This window comes from Canis aureus, chromosome 13 (genome assembly GCF_053574225.1).
Source record: "Canis aureus isolate CA01 chromosome 13, VMU_Caureus_v.1.0, whole genome shotgun sequence".
Taxonomy (NCBI): Eukaryota; Metazoa; Chordata; class Mammalia; order Carnivora; family Canidae; genus Canis; species Canis aureus.
Window position 1 is genome coordinate 18,717,990 of NC_135623.1, and position 15,402 is coordinate 18,733,391.

The 15,402-nt window shown below is 36.8% G+C and overlaps 1 protein-coding gene across 11 annotated transcripts in view; it reads left to right on the forward strand.

Moving 5' to 3' along the window:
- The window catches only part of LOC144281984 (BEN domain-containing protein 5), a 1,369,676-nt gene that overhangs the window by 1,056,326 nt on the left and 297,948 nt on the right, over positions 1-15,402 (forward strand). For all 11 annotated transcript variants that reach the window (XM_077845011.1, XM_077845003.1, XM_077845014.1 and 8 more), the window contains one exon: positions 14-53. In XM_077845011.1, coding sequence (XP_077701137.1) covers positions 14-53 — 40 coding nt within the window. The remainder of the gene's footprint in view (positions 1-13; positions 54-15,402) is intronic.

Below are 15,402 nucleotides of genomic sequence, written 5' to 3' on the forward strand. Positions count from 1 at the left end.
TTTTCTTTTGCAGCAACAGCGGCAGCTTGACCTCCTGACAATAACCAGCCCCGGTGAGTAGGTGCAGCCGTGCTGCTTTGGCTTTTTCCCTTGTTTCCCAGAGTGATGCCTGGTGGCCTTACCAAATGTAATTCCTGCCCTCCTCCTTTGAGTCCCTGGATGAACAGCTGAACTCTTGGTGCCATGAATAACCCTTCTCCCTCCATCCTCTGCCCCATGGGCAGTTGTTTTGTTCCCTCCCTCCCAGCTCTGTGCTACGTCCTCTTGACTCTGCAGATGACAGGGATGATACTGTGGTGTTGCTGCATATTCCAGGGGCAAGTTCTCCCCAGATCACTCAGTGAACTCAATTGTCAAAGAAGTGTCCTGGTCTCATGAGAAATAAGTTTTGGAATAATGGGGAACAGGGAAACTGCCTGGCAGGGGGCATGGGATGGAGGAAGGATGGCTCATGAGGAGGGACTTGTCTGGGAAAGTGACCAGGTTTGGCCTTTTGTGCTGAGGGTCAGAACATCTCTTGTCTCACACTTGAGGGGAAGGTCAAGTTCCCCAACAAAGCTGTGGCCATGCGATTAAAAGGTCCTTTCTTCCTCCTAAGCCTGGCATCTAGCCTCTAAGCCTGGTTGAGTAGTTTAGTGTTGCCAGAGACGTATTTTATTTTGGTTTGAGAACTTGAGGCAAAACCAGCCAACAAGAGATGCTATTTTGTCTTAGGAGCCAAGAGATGATGATGCTAGCAGGGAAGTGAGCATTCAAGAATGGGTGTGGTGGGTCATCTTCGTCCATTCAAAATATTTAACAGCCCTGGTGACGCCCTGCTGTGCTAGGCATTAGCACTTTGGTTCCTGGACTATGGGAAGATGGCATCCTGGGAGAGGGGCAAGTGTGACAGTGTGGTCACATGGAATGGTCGAGGGCTCTAGGAGTGGCTAATTACTGATAAAATATGGAAGCCATTTCAGTATTTTGGCATCCAATATGGCTGTACCACGTTATCTCTGCCTTTTACCAAGCTTGCCATGCTGTATCTGGGTGTCAGGTGGCTCACTTACAAAGAGGTTGAGAAATTGCCCTCTGCAGGTACTTTCTTAGCACAAACACTAGTTATCTGGTCTCAGTCACTGAGGTATGAAACAGTGACTACAAATGTAAGTTGGATCTACCCAGTTCAGTGACCTTACTGTGTTTCCACCTGATAGAGCTTGGTGAACTTGAGACTTTAGGAGAACAGAGATGAAGTGGTTTGAAAAATGTTTAATCGGTTCTATAGATGAGCTATGTTTAACATATGTGTGATTAACATATGTAGAAATTCCAGGTCATGGGCTAACATAACTAGAATGGCCCACTGGTGTGACCTACCAGTCCCTCCCCACTAAGGTGTTGGTGAAGGACTTTCTTCGTCCTGTCCTGTTTGGTTTCTGCCCTCTATAATGGTGTACTCCACATACACTACCTAGATTGCCTGCTTCCACATTCCAGTCTCGTTTGATCACATCCTGATATGATGCTGGTGTATGAATTGGAGGGAGTTCTCCATATGTCTTCGGACCCTGTTTGGCTGTTCTTTTGTACTAGCTCTTTCTGTTCCTAATTGCTGCTGCACAAATTCAAGCAGAGTAATTGTGACTCTGAGTGTACTCCTTTTGGAGAGCTGTGGAACCGTAAAATGCTAAGCGCTGCCAGAGTTTGGAATGGTTTGTAATTTTACCTACTTTTAGATATGAAAAAAAATAATATCTCTTGGGTCAAAGCTTCTCAGAAGGTGTGTTGTGGCACACTGGTGTACTGCAAGGTGGCTGCCTTTGTGTGATATTGTGAGATGCGCTCTTGTGTACTATTGATCTACTTATCTCTCAGGGACCCAGGTAGGACCTGGGCAGCTGGAGCACCCAAGGTGATAGCCTCACTCCAGTGTGCCAGACAGATATCCATTTGCGCCATGATATGGAAAGGTGAAGAAGCACCATTAGACCGTGTATTATCCGGACAACTCTATTCCATGTCAAAATCACATTCCTTTATTGTTATTGACTGCCACTCACTTTTAAAGTCCTCCCTATTCCCTGTTTTCAGAAGTTGCAGCAGCTGTCAGGGGGCTCACACCCTCTCTGGGACTGCCGGTGGGAGGTCCTAGCTTGTCTGTGCTCCTCACCAGACCACCCTCAACATAGAGCTGCAGTCTGTTGGTGCCACTCCTCATAGACGAGAGCTTTCAGAAACATTCGTTGGGAATTTGGAAGCCTTAATAATCTGTATTATCTTCTTTTCTTATTTTGTTTGTGGGGAATAATTTGGAATATACAGAAAAGAGAAGAAGTAATATGTACAGCCTTTTATTGCCTCCTCCCCACCAAACACCTTGGCTTTATCATACCAACACTGAGCCGTCTATGCCAGAGAGCCCCTATTTAAATTTATATAGTTGAGACTTTTCTATACTCTCACCTGATTGCAACTTTCTCTCTTCACCCTATGAATAACCACTATAATAAATGAGTTTTTTCAATACCTCCATATACAAAAATAAAACCGGTATAACTGGTATTCTTTTACAAATTCCTCTAAGTGATGTCAAACTGTAATGGCATTCCATGACTTTTCTCCTACTCATTATTATATTGTAGAGATTGATTCAGGTAGATATATGTACCTCGAGTTCATTCATTTTAACTGCTATATTAGTATTCCACATATGATTATATCACAATTTATCCATCTTAATTTACTCTATTTCTGAGTTTTTTTTGTAATTGTAAGAAATGCTAATAAGAGCATTTTTGTGCATGTATCCTTATGTAAAAGTGTGAGAATTTCTCTAGGACATATAGTTAGGAGATGAATTATTGATTATGTGCATCCTCAAATTTACTACATAATGGCCGATTGTTTTCTAAGGTAGTTGAGCAAATATATACTTCTAGCGGCAAAGTATAAGGGTTTCTGCTTCTTTGAATGCTCAGTACTTAAAGTTCTCAGACTTACAAAATTTTACCTATTATTATGATAAACATGAAGTGATATCCCATTATTTTTATAATATTTGTTTCCCTGGCTACCAATAAGGTTGAGTATCTTTTCATATGTTTATTGACCACTTTGCTTTCTTCTTTGGGGAATTGACTTTTTGTATCCTTTTTCCATTTTCCATTGGGTTGTCATTTCTTTTTATTGATTTATAGTTCTTTATTATTCTGAATATCAATGCTTTGTCATTTATATGCATTGAAAATATCTTCTTTCAGACTATGTCTTGTGTGTGTGTGTTTAAAATTAATAATGTACTTTTACATGGAAGATTAAGAAACTTTAATGGGGTTAAATTAATCAATCTCTTGCTTTACGAGCTTTGCTTTTATGACTTATTTAAGAAATCTTTCTCTACCTGGATATCATTTTCTTCTGTATTTACTGCTAAGAATTGTCAAGTTTTGTGTCATACTTGGGTCTTTATCTCATTTAGCACTGATCTTTGTGCATAATATGACTTAAGGATTTAATTTTTTTGTTTACATATGGATAACCCATTGTCTCAGCACCATACAACTAGTACATCCTTTCTCCCACTTATTGGCAATTACATGTCTGTCATACAGCAATTTTCCTATATACGGAATCTGTTTCTGATCTCTCTGTATTATTCCATTGGTCTGTCATACTTATTCTGCATTAACTCCATGCTGTCTTTATAATAAATCTTAATTTTAGTATTATCTTTATAATTACTAAGGAGACATCCTTTTCCCTTTCCCTTTCGTGGTAATCATTTGGAAACACTGTTACTTGTTTTTTTAAAAAATAAAATCTAATAATCCGTGTATTGTAACAGGTGAATTTATAATCTATTGTATTTATGATAATAAATATAAATATATTTGGATGAATACCTACCACCATATTTGTGCTGTCTACCATTCATTTCCTTTTTTCCCCCCTTGTCCTACCTTTTTGGTATTATGTTTTATATATTACCTGCTTTCTCCCTGCCCCATCTACAGATTTGGATGCTGTTTATTTTGTTTCTAACCTAAACTGGTTACCCTTTGAATATACATTTGATGATTTATTTTCATATAAAATCTGCAGCCTTTGACAAAAATTAGCCTTTGTAATATGCAGAATAAAAGATGGACTGCTGAAGTACCTAGCTGGCTCAGTCAGTAGAGCATGTGACTCGTGGTGTCAGGGTTCTGAGTTGGAGCCCCATGTTGGGGGGAGAGATTACTCAAATAAATAAACTGAAAGAAAATGATACATTATTGTTGAATGGTGCTGAGACAATGGGTTACTCATATGCAAACATATTTTAACCCTTATTGAAATCTGCCCTGCCACCACCTAGTTATTATTATTTAAAGTTAAACTTAGAAGTTAAACTTTTGCAAAAAAGAAAAACAATATTTAGTAATAGCAATGAGCTAATTTACTTCTCCTATGCAGCTTATGGAGTTCTGTGTTCCCCTGCTTTTTATCCCGAGATTTCCTGTGTGACCTTATTAAAGTAAATCCTTTAATAGCTGTTTCGTGAGAGTCCATAGGCAATCCTCTTAATCTCTATATGTCTCTATTTTGACTTCTCTTTGGAATAATAGTTTGGCTAGGTATAAATTTTACTTTGAGAAAGACTTCCCTGTGTACCATGAAGATTTTTAAAAATTTTCCGACATACATAGTTGCTGATGAGAAGTCTTCCATTATTTGTTTTTTTATAATTTATCTTTTTTTGATAGGATACAAGATTGCTTTTTAATCTTAATGTTCTGGTTTTTTCACTTTGATGTATATATGTGTAAATTTATTTCTATTTACCCTGTTTGGTACTCTGAGTATACTTCTACCTGAAAATCTATGCCACTCTTTAATTCTGAGAAGTCATTGGCAAACTTTCTCCTCCAATACTGCTTTTCCCTTATTCTTCAGACTCTCTTCTTCAAGAATTTCCATTAGATGACTGTTGGATTCTCTCAAGTGGCCTTCCATGGCTGTTAACTGATTTTTCATAATTTTTTTATCATTTTTTCTTATTGCACTGATTCTGAGATCCCTACAAGTAACTTGCATTTATAAATTCATTTTTTGACCATGTCTAGTCTAGACTTCTTTCCCTGTCTTTTTCAATATTTCAATGACTACATATTTTTAATTTCCAAGATTTCTAATTTTGTTCATATCCACCTGTTCTTGTTTTATTTCTGCCTATTCTGTTTCATAATTTCTTATTCTGTTTTAATGCCTTCATTTGTTTCTCTGAACATCCTCAATATGCTTATTTTAAAATCTCTGCCTGTTCTATAAAGTAAGTTTCATCTGGAGAGAATTCAAGTTATAATTGTTAATTTTGTTTAGTATCGTTTTTAGCATTTGATTTCTTCATGCATTTTGAAATTTTAATTTGTAGGATCACTTTGAGGAGGAAGTTTTCTGGTTTTCGCTGTCTTCATCACCGACCCCCTGCCCTGCAAACCCCTACTGTGCTCACATCTCCCTGTGTGGTGTTTTTTCTTGTTAACTTTACCCACATCTCAGTATTGGACCTGGTAAATAATGGGGATATATTGCATGAAGTGACAAAAAGTCATCAGAAGAGGCCGCATTGCTTCTGTTTTCTGTGTCTGTATTCCTCACCTCTCTAGGCCTACAATGCACAGGGCTATCTGCCAGAAACTGTGCAGCAGCCTTCATTTTTTTTTCCTATGCTCATTTCAGGATATGAGAGCCCCACCCTAGGACTCTAAGCAGAAGATCTTATTTCTGATCCTCATCTCCCAGAGTACTTTCAGTCTCTGTTATCCCATAGGAGGCAAACTTTAGCTGTTACTTCCTGCTTCTATGTTCAGATCTCAGCAAACAAGTAGGCTTGAGACAACTTACCTTTCACATTTCTGTACATTTCAGCTTTGGGGGAATATATCTCTTACAACAGAGCCCATATATTTTTTTTCATTTATTTTTTTCATATGTTATTCAATATTACTATTTGATGGAAATGAATAGACTTATTGAAGCATTAACTTATTTAGCCATTTTTTAAAAGACTTTATTTATTTATTTGTTAATGAGAGACACAGAGAGATAGAGAGACAGAGACACAGGCAGAGGAAGAAGCAGGCTCCCTGCGGGGAGCCCCATGTGACACTAGATCCCAGGACCCCAGGATCACAACCTGGGCTTGAAGGCAGACACTCTACCACTGAGCCATCCAGCCGTCCCTTCTTTAGCCATTTTACCCAAAATCTAACTATGGTTTATTCCTTACTTTTTGGTAAGTTTATTCTACAGCCTTTTCAATAAAAGGGAGACAGTATGAAGATTTATTTTTCTCCTATTCAAGTAAAACCCCTAACTACCAGACTGAGAACAGAGGCTGTTATTTTTGCACATGTATATACAAATACATATGTAATTTAAAAGATAAAATTCAAATGATACTGTGTAAACTGTTTTATTTGAATGTAGTATGAACATTTCTCAATGTTATTAAGTATTCCTAAGAAGGAATTTCTTATAGTTGAGAGCATTCTATTATAATTCTACTGTTGTATATCCAATTATACCCAATTATTTAATTATAAATAACAACACAGTGAACATTCTTGTATGCATCTTTTATTATTTCTGTAGGAAAAATATCTAGAATGAGAATTACTGAGGAAAGGTGTACATAGTTTACTAGTCATGACAGGCTACATTACACTGAAGTAACAGTAACATCAAAATTACAGAAGCTTAAAAAACAAAAGCTTATTTCTCAGTTTTAGTATATGTCCCTCATGGATTAGAGTCAGCTCTGCTTTACATCATCTTTAGTGCCCAGACCCAAGCATTCTCTGTTTGGAACATAGCTGGGTATCTTAATTTGGGTTCCCTAAAAAGAAAGCTTTGACATAAAGATTTCAGTGCAAGACATTTAGTTAGGAGATAATCCCAGAGACCTTGGTAGGAAAGGAAGAAGTAATACTGGAAAAAGAAGAAAGCCCAGAAAGATTCATTATCAAGCAAGGTACCCCTAAAGGCAACTGGAACATCATCAAACTGGGGAACCCTGGAAGTCAGTGTGGAAAATGAGCCTCAGAGTTATCCCTCCAAGAGACAAAGATGTGAGAGTGAGAATGGGTGTGTCAATTCCCTGACACTTCCAGTCTGCTCAAAGTATGGATGTAGCATGTTCCAGTGGCCAAAGAAAGCTCTCAGGATAGAGTTTCAGGTGTTGGCAATTGGAAATTATTCAACATGTGCACACAGAAGTGCCAGAAGAATATGTGAGGTTGCAGCACCTGCTGTATGGGTCATCATGGCAGACGGAAAGGGAGGGATGTGAGCCATGTACTTACTCTTAAAAAATTTTGGAGGGGGTCACTTCTGCCCACATTTCCTTGGCCAAAGCAAGTCATATGACCACTCCTAAATTCAACAGAGTGAAGATGTAGACTCTTCTCACAGGGAAGGGAATGGCAGGGTGGAGAACTAGAATATCTGGCAATGATTCTTTAATCATACCTCCAGAAAGATTTTCATATTCCCACCATCAGGTTAAAAGTGCTGGTCATAGCTTTTTAAAAAAATGGTATTTTTGAGCTATAATTCACATGCCATCAAATCCATCCTTTAAATGCATCATTTAGTGGCTTTCAGTATATTCACAGAGTTGTGCAACCATCATCACTAATTCAAGAGCATTATCACTACCCCCAAAAGAAACTCTGTTAACTGTCACTCCTTATTTCTGCCTTCCCCCATTCCCTGGAAACCACAAATCTACTCTCTGTCTTTATAGACTTGCCTATTCTGGACAGTTCATATAAATGGAATCATACAATCTGTGGCCTTTCTTGACTGGATTTTTCCACGTAGCATAATACTTTCAGGTTCATCCATATTGTAACATGTGTCAATACTTCATTCCTTTTTATTGCTGAATAATATTTCATTGTATGAATATACCACAATTTGTTTATCTATGCATCTATTGATGCATATTCCCTTTGTTTCCATTTTTTGTCTATTCCAAAAAATGCTGCTATGGGCATTTGTGTATAAGTCTTTATGTGGATACATGTTTTTAGTCCTCTTAGGGATAGCATTGTTGGGTCATATGGTAAATGTTAGGATATACAGTTTTAGGAACTACCAAACTGTTTCCCAATATAACTGTATCATTTTTCCGTTCTTATCATCAATGTAGTACACATCCAATTTCTCCACAGCCTCTCTGACACTTGTTTTTATCTGTCTCTTGATTATAGTCATCCTAGTGGGTGTGAAGTGGTATCTCGTCATAGTTTTGATTTGCATGTCCCTAATGACTAATGATGTTGAGCATATTTTTATGTGTTTTTTGGCCATTTTTATATCTTCTTTGGAGAAATATTTAGGCAAATTATTTTTCCTCACTCATTTTAATTAGGTTATATTTGTCTTTTTATTGTTGAATTGTTAGAGTTTTAAAATATATATTCTCAATACAAGGTCTTTTAACAGGAAGATGATTTGCAAATATTTTTTCCTGTTCCACAGGTTATCTTTTCACCTACTTGATATTCTTTGGAGAAAAAATACTTTTTAATTGTGATGAAGTTCAACTTACTAATATTTTTTCCTTTTGTTACTTATACTTTGGTGTATCTTGAAAAACAATGCCTAACCCAAGGTCACAAAGATGTACTCTTGTGAGTTATTTTTTTTATATGATGCGAGGAAGGAGTCCAACTTACCCCTTTTGAATGTGTTCAGTTTTCCCAGTACCATTTGTTGAAAAGACTGTTTTTTCCCCTGTTGAATTATCTTGGTGCTCTTATCAAATTGTCATAGCTTTTTGATGCTATAGACTAAAGGACAGCGTTTAGGAAGTATCTGAATAGTGGCACTCAGCACCAGAGCTGTGTTAAGTACTTTACATATATTTTTCACATAATTTTCCTCACTATTCCATAAGACCAGTATCACCTTTTCTCTTTCACAGATGATAAATGAAGGTGCTGCATAATTATGTGAATTACCCACTTGAACACAGTTAACAAGTGATGGAGTCAGGATTCAAAACCAGATCTGTCTGATTCTAAATCCTTTGCCTTTTCTGCTACTGCTACATATAAATATCCCTTCACTTGTGATATTGGCCCATGGACTCTTCTTTCCCAGACAGGATTTAGGTTGACCCACTTCACTGGGGATAAGGAAAGTCTGGAATGTCCAGGATGTCACAGTCATTGGGGCTTTCCCACTAACTAGACCGTGTCCTGAAAAGACAACTGATTTCCTAAGATACCACAGAAATATACAGAAAAAAAAAATCACCACTAGATTTGTTTCTGATTGCAAATATCCTGGGTTTGGTTTGAGTTTGGGGGAATTTGGAGGGGAGGGTTATTTTTGGTTTTCTGGTTTGTTTGTTTGTTTTTATCCCCTTTAACCTTGTTAAAGCAATACTAACTAACTTCTCAACTTTGAACTTGGTCTCCAGTTAGAGTCCCACGTGATGTAAACCTTAAACCTCTGGAAACTAAAGGACTAGGAGAGGCCAAACTAGCCATTGTTATGTGCCTCTGGCCATTTTTTGAGCCAACAGGAGGCCTGTGGAACCAGTCCAGAGTGGCCACGACCAGGAGTGAAGCCAAGCCAGATGACTCCTGGCCTCTCTGCCAGAAGGTTAGCAACACAGTGGATATGCATAGAGCGGATGGTTCCAAAAATGCATGCACATCATTAAAACAACTTTAAAGAGATTTTTAAAGAAGAAAAATAAATTACTCCTAGTCCTACAGCCTTAGCACAATACAAAACCTAATTCTATTTATACATTTTCCCTTTCAGTTCTTGTCTATATGCAGAAACATATTTACATAATTGCAATCACAGTACGTTTTTATATACATCTTTTTTCACTTAACATTATTTCATAAACAATCTTCATGTTGCTATGTAGTTTACATACTTACCATCTTTTTATAATAAGTTTCTCTATTAAAAAATTGCACATGCCCATGGTGCAAATTTTGAAAAACACAGAGAAGTTATAAAGATGAAAATATCAGTTATCTCCCAGAGGCAATCACTGTTTAATATTTTAACACATTTACTTCTTTGCCTTTTTTTCTATGCATGTATAATTTTGTTTTACATAGTTGAGATCATGTAGAATATAAAATTTTATCCTGATTTTGCACTTAATATTACAAGAAAAATATTTCCCCATGCCAATAATGTTGTATATTTAACTTAAATTCTAGTTTCTCGATGTCATGAATAATTTATAAACCTTTGTGTATATATTTTTCCCTACATTTTAGGTTATTGTCTTAAGATAGATTACTAAAGGATTGAATTACTACATCCATGAGCATTTTATGAGCATTTTAAAGGCATACTTATTTTTAAAAGCTCTAGTATCTTCCATCTTTTATATATAGTCTGGTTTATAAAAATCCACATTCTATTGTTGTGCATTCATGTTATTTCCAGATGTTTTCTCTTATAAATAACTCTACCATAAAACTATTTGTAAAAAAGCTTTTTACTTCTTTTATATAAGTTTTTTATCTGGACATTGTAGAAGTAGAATTTATGGGCCAGAGAGCACTAATATGTTTAAGAAATTATCGTGCCTTGTTACCAGTTCATTTTCCAGAAAGTTTATATCAATTAACATTCCCAGCTCCATTCCCCAACCTCCAGCTCTCATGTCAACAAGGGAAAACAATAGCATTGGGTGTCACTCAGAAGATTTATTAAGTAAAGTAATTTTAGTAACATATAAAGAAATATATAAAGGCCAAGAGAAACATGTTTTGTTTATTCTCATGATACCTAAGAGACAAACTGAATGGTATGTTCCTAGGACCTTTGTCCTGGGAAATCTATTACAGATGCCATACCCTAGGACTCAGGTGAGAAGGTTGATGGGAATGGATCAAGGATCCGGGTTTGGGACATCGGGATGTGGGTGGGCTGAGCTCTGGTGAGGGGAATTGGAGGTGGGGAACTCAAAGGCACCACAGCTGATCAGTATAAGGGAAGTCAGATCAGGAAGGAGCTGGTGAGACCTTGGCCATCATACTGGATGCAGGACTTAGGCCTACACAAACTGTATCAAGAGATGAATGGTAAAATAAAGGTACAGGAACTAAATAAGTACAAGTCTTTAATCACAGCCTAAATTAATTTAAATGAAAGATAGGCAATTAATTGGTTCATGTGACTAGATAATCCAGAAATAAGTTGGCCTTTCTGTGCATCTTGATATAGGGCACATAGAACCCAGTCTGTTTTCATCCTTCTCTTAACTCCACTTGCTTGGTGTTGACTCCTTTCCCAGGCCACATGTGGTCTCAAGATGGCTATGGAAGCTGCAAATTTTACATTCTCCCAAATTCTAGTCTAAAAGGAAAACTCAAGAGACTCTCACCCAGAAGTCCCAGTAGAATCTCTGTTGCTTCTCATTTTGTGATTATGTCGTTGTGAACTGACTTTGAAGAAGTACCTGTGTGGAGGGAAATCCACGGTGCTGATTGGCTGAGAGTTGAGTTATAAACATCATCCATGAAATTGGGAGATAAAGTGGGCCCTGGTTTTAATGGCCCAAGATCACATGAATTTTTGCAATGACTATCTCTGTGGCTACATTAAACCAAATATATTAATTATGAGGTCTGAGAGCAGAGCAAGCTTTGATCTGTCCTGCAGCAGACTTCTATTGAAAGAACTAGCCCCAGCTGAGGCTCTATGGCTAGAATCTCTGTGCTGGGAAGGACTCATTACCAGTTAAATAGTATGGACATTTGAATAAAATTCTCTCAAAATATGAACACAGGATATTTGTCCACTTATTTGTGTCTTTTACAATTTCTTTCATCATTATCTTAAAGGTTACAGTGTACAGATCTCTCACCTCCTTAGGTTAACTCATTCCTAAGTACTTTATTGGTTTTGGTCTTATTATAAATAGGATTGTTTTCTTTATTCCCCTTTAAAATAGTTTGCTGTTGGTGTACAGAAATGTGACTGATTTGTGTATGTCAATTTTGTATCCTGTGACTTAACTGAATTTGTTTTTTAATTCTAAACCGTGTTTTGATGGAGCCTTTAGGATTTTCTGTATATAAGATCATGTTATCTGCAAACAGATACAATTTTATTTCTTCCTTTCCAACTCATATCCCTTTTATGTGTTTTTTTTTATTATTATTAACTGCTCTGACTAGGACTTCCAGTACTATACTGAATTTGTGTGGTGAGGGTGGGTACCTTTGTCTTATTCCTGATATTAGAGAAAAAGCTATCAACCTTCCACTCTTGAATATGATGTTAGCTGTGGGTTTGTCTCATATGGCTTTACTATGTTTAAGTATATTCTTTGTTTTTAAGGATTTATTTATTTATTTATTTATTTATTTATTTATTTGAGAGAGAGAGAGAGAGAGCACATGGGAGAGGGAGGAAAGAATCAGACTCCCTGCTGAATGCACAGCTTGATATGGGGCTTAATCTCACAACCCTAAAATCATGACCTGAGCCACCAGGAGCCGCAAGGTATATTCTTTTTATACCCAATTTTTTAATAGTCTTTGTCATGTGAGAATGTTGAATTTTATTAAATGTTTTTTTTCTGTATCTATTGAAAGATCATATGATTTTATCCTTCTTTCTATTAATGAGGTATGTTTTTGATTTGCATATGTTGAACCATCCTTGCATCCCAGAGATAAATCCCATTTGATCATGATGTATGATCCTTTTAATGTGCTGTTGAATTCCATTTGCTAGTATTTCGCTGAGAATTTTTACATTTATATTCATTAGGGATATTGGCCTGTAGTTCTCTTTTCTTGTGGTCTCTTTCTCTGGCTTTGGTATCAGGTTAATGTTGGCCTCATTAAATGAATTTGGGAATATTCACTTCTCTTCAATATTTTGCAAGAGTTTGAGATGGATTGGCATTTATTCTTCTTTAAATGTTTGTAGAGTTCACCAGTGAAACCATCTGGTCATGGCCTCTCATCATTGGGAGGTTTTTGATTACTGCTTCAGTCTCCTTAGTCATTATTGGTCTGTTCAGATTTTTTTTGTATCTTTCTGATTCATCCTTGGTAGATTGTATATTTCTAGGGATTTATCAATTTATTGTAGGTTATCCAATTTATTGGCATATAGTTGTTCATAGGTAGAGGTATCTTAATCTGGCAGAAATTAACACAAAAGCAGATTTGTGCTCTGTGTACTTTTTATTCATTTATTTTCCTATTTATTTATTGTACCTGTGTGGAACAGCAGATTATAGGTGAAAGAGCAAGGGATTTTGTATTACATACATATATTATGTGTTCAAATCCTATCTCTTCCACTTAAAGTTGACCTTAGAAAACTCTATTAGCTTTTCTGTGCCTTACTTCCATTTTATCATCTATAAAAGAGCAGAATGATGATAATAATACTTATTAGAATTTTATAGAAGATTGAATATATTATAAAGTGGCTAGGATAGTAAAGTGTATGACCCATAATAGATTTTAAATACTAGTTGTTATTGTGATTGCATTGCTTTGTGACAAATTACCCAAATTTTAGCAGTTTTAAGCAACAGTAAATGTTTATTATCTCACAATTTGTGTGGGTCAGGAATCTACTGAATTGTTTTGGCTCAGAGTCTCTCATAAGGTTGCAGTTAAGATGTCAGCCAAGGCTGTGGTTATCTGAAGACTGGAGAATCAAGATACCTCATTCACATGGATGAGCTGGTGCTGCCTTTTGACAGAAGGCCTCAGTTCCTCACCACATAGACTTCTTTATGGGGCTGTTTAATAGGGCTACTCACAACATGGCAGCTGACTTCCTTCAGAGAGACTAATCCAAGAGAGAGCAAGGTAGATGCTGCAGTGTCTCTTATAATATAGCCTAGGAAGTCATACCCATCATTCTATAACATCCTTTTAGTTACACAAGTTAGCCTATCTGCTGTGGGAGGCAACTGTACAAGGACATGAATGCCAGAAAGTGAGCATCCCTCAGGGGCCATCTTGGAGGCTGGCTATCAAAATGCCGATGATGATGATGATGATGATAATGATCAGTACTATATCTTTCGTTCCTTTCAGACCCACTTACCTATTATTATGCCTTCAAAGATTTTTCCCTTACTCCCAAGATTATGTAAGTATTAGCCTGGCTTTTTGAGATTGGCAAAGGTTTCTGAGAAAACTGAGACTTCTTTAGTTACTGTTTCTTCCATACATAAATAGCCTCATTTGTCCATCTGTGTCTTTCTATCCTAATATAGGCCTAAACTATGAGAACCTTTGCATTGGTTATGAAAGTGAGAAATATTTTTGTCTCAATGGATTAAGACAAGTAAGATCTCTCATTTAGGAAAAGAAGGTTGCATGCCCCAATATCCAGTTCCCAGTTTATAACAGCCCTTTGCACTCTGGTAAATGGGTATCGGGTTGCCACTGAATTGAGGCAAGGTATGATCCAAGTATATGTACTTAAAATTTCCAAAGACAAAGGACACAGTGGCAGGTCATAGAAGGTGGTACACATCTTTCATGCTCTGGTCTAAATTATCATCAATGAGAGTGGTGAGGAGAAGCTTAAGGAATGTGGGAGTTTGTTCTGAGAAAGATTTACTGACCTGCCATTACCAGTATATACTCAGCACTACTGAGATAGAAAAATGAGTCTCTAACCAAAAGAAAAGAAAAAGAAAGAAATTCTAGGTAGCATAAATTTTGAAATTAGTTAGACCAGGGTTCAAATCTTATCTCTACTGTTTACTTTTTATATGATTTTGGATAAAATACAATCTCTCAGAGCTTCAGCTCTCCAATTCCTAAAATGATACTAATAATGATGACCCTATAGAGTTGCTGTGAATATTAGATGAAATAATGTATCTGGCACATATCAGAACTGTGGAAAGCTCATGTTATTATGGGAAGTCCTTCTTTGAGGCTGGTCACCACAGATAACTATTATTTTTCCTCACTAATCTAGCTCCAGCCTACTAGGTCATTCTCTGAAATGCCAGTAGGGTCTGCATTTGGCACTGGCAATGCTGTTTCCTCCAGATGATGGTTGATTCTTTGTCAAATAAATCTGATAAACATCTCTCTAGAAACTGAAAAAATAAGGGAGGGGGGCGGTCAGCCCAACTGAGTTCCATTCTTGGTTGGATGGCTGAATGTCCTTCAAAGTCTGTGTTTGTTTGTTTGTTTGTTTCTGGTAAAAAACTATACACACCACTGGCTTTTTTTAATCACAATGGTGAAAGGAGAATTGGTGGGTTTTAGCTGTTTTTAGGGGAAACAAAACTTGCTTTTTCCAAATCAAGTATCAAGTGTCATTAAATTAGTTTGTGAATTGGGCTCAGATCCATTCTGAGCGGTACATTCGGAAGCATCTCATATCACT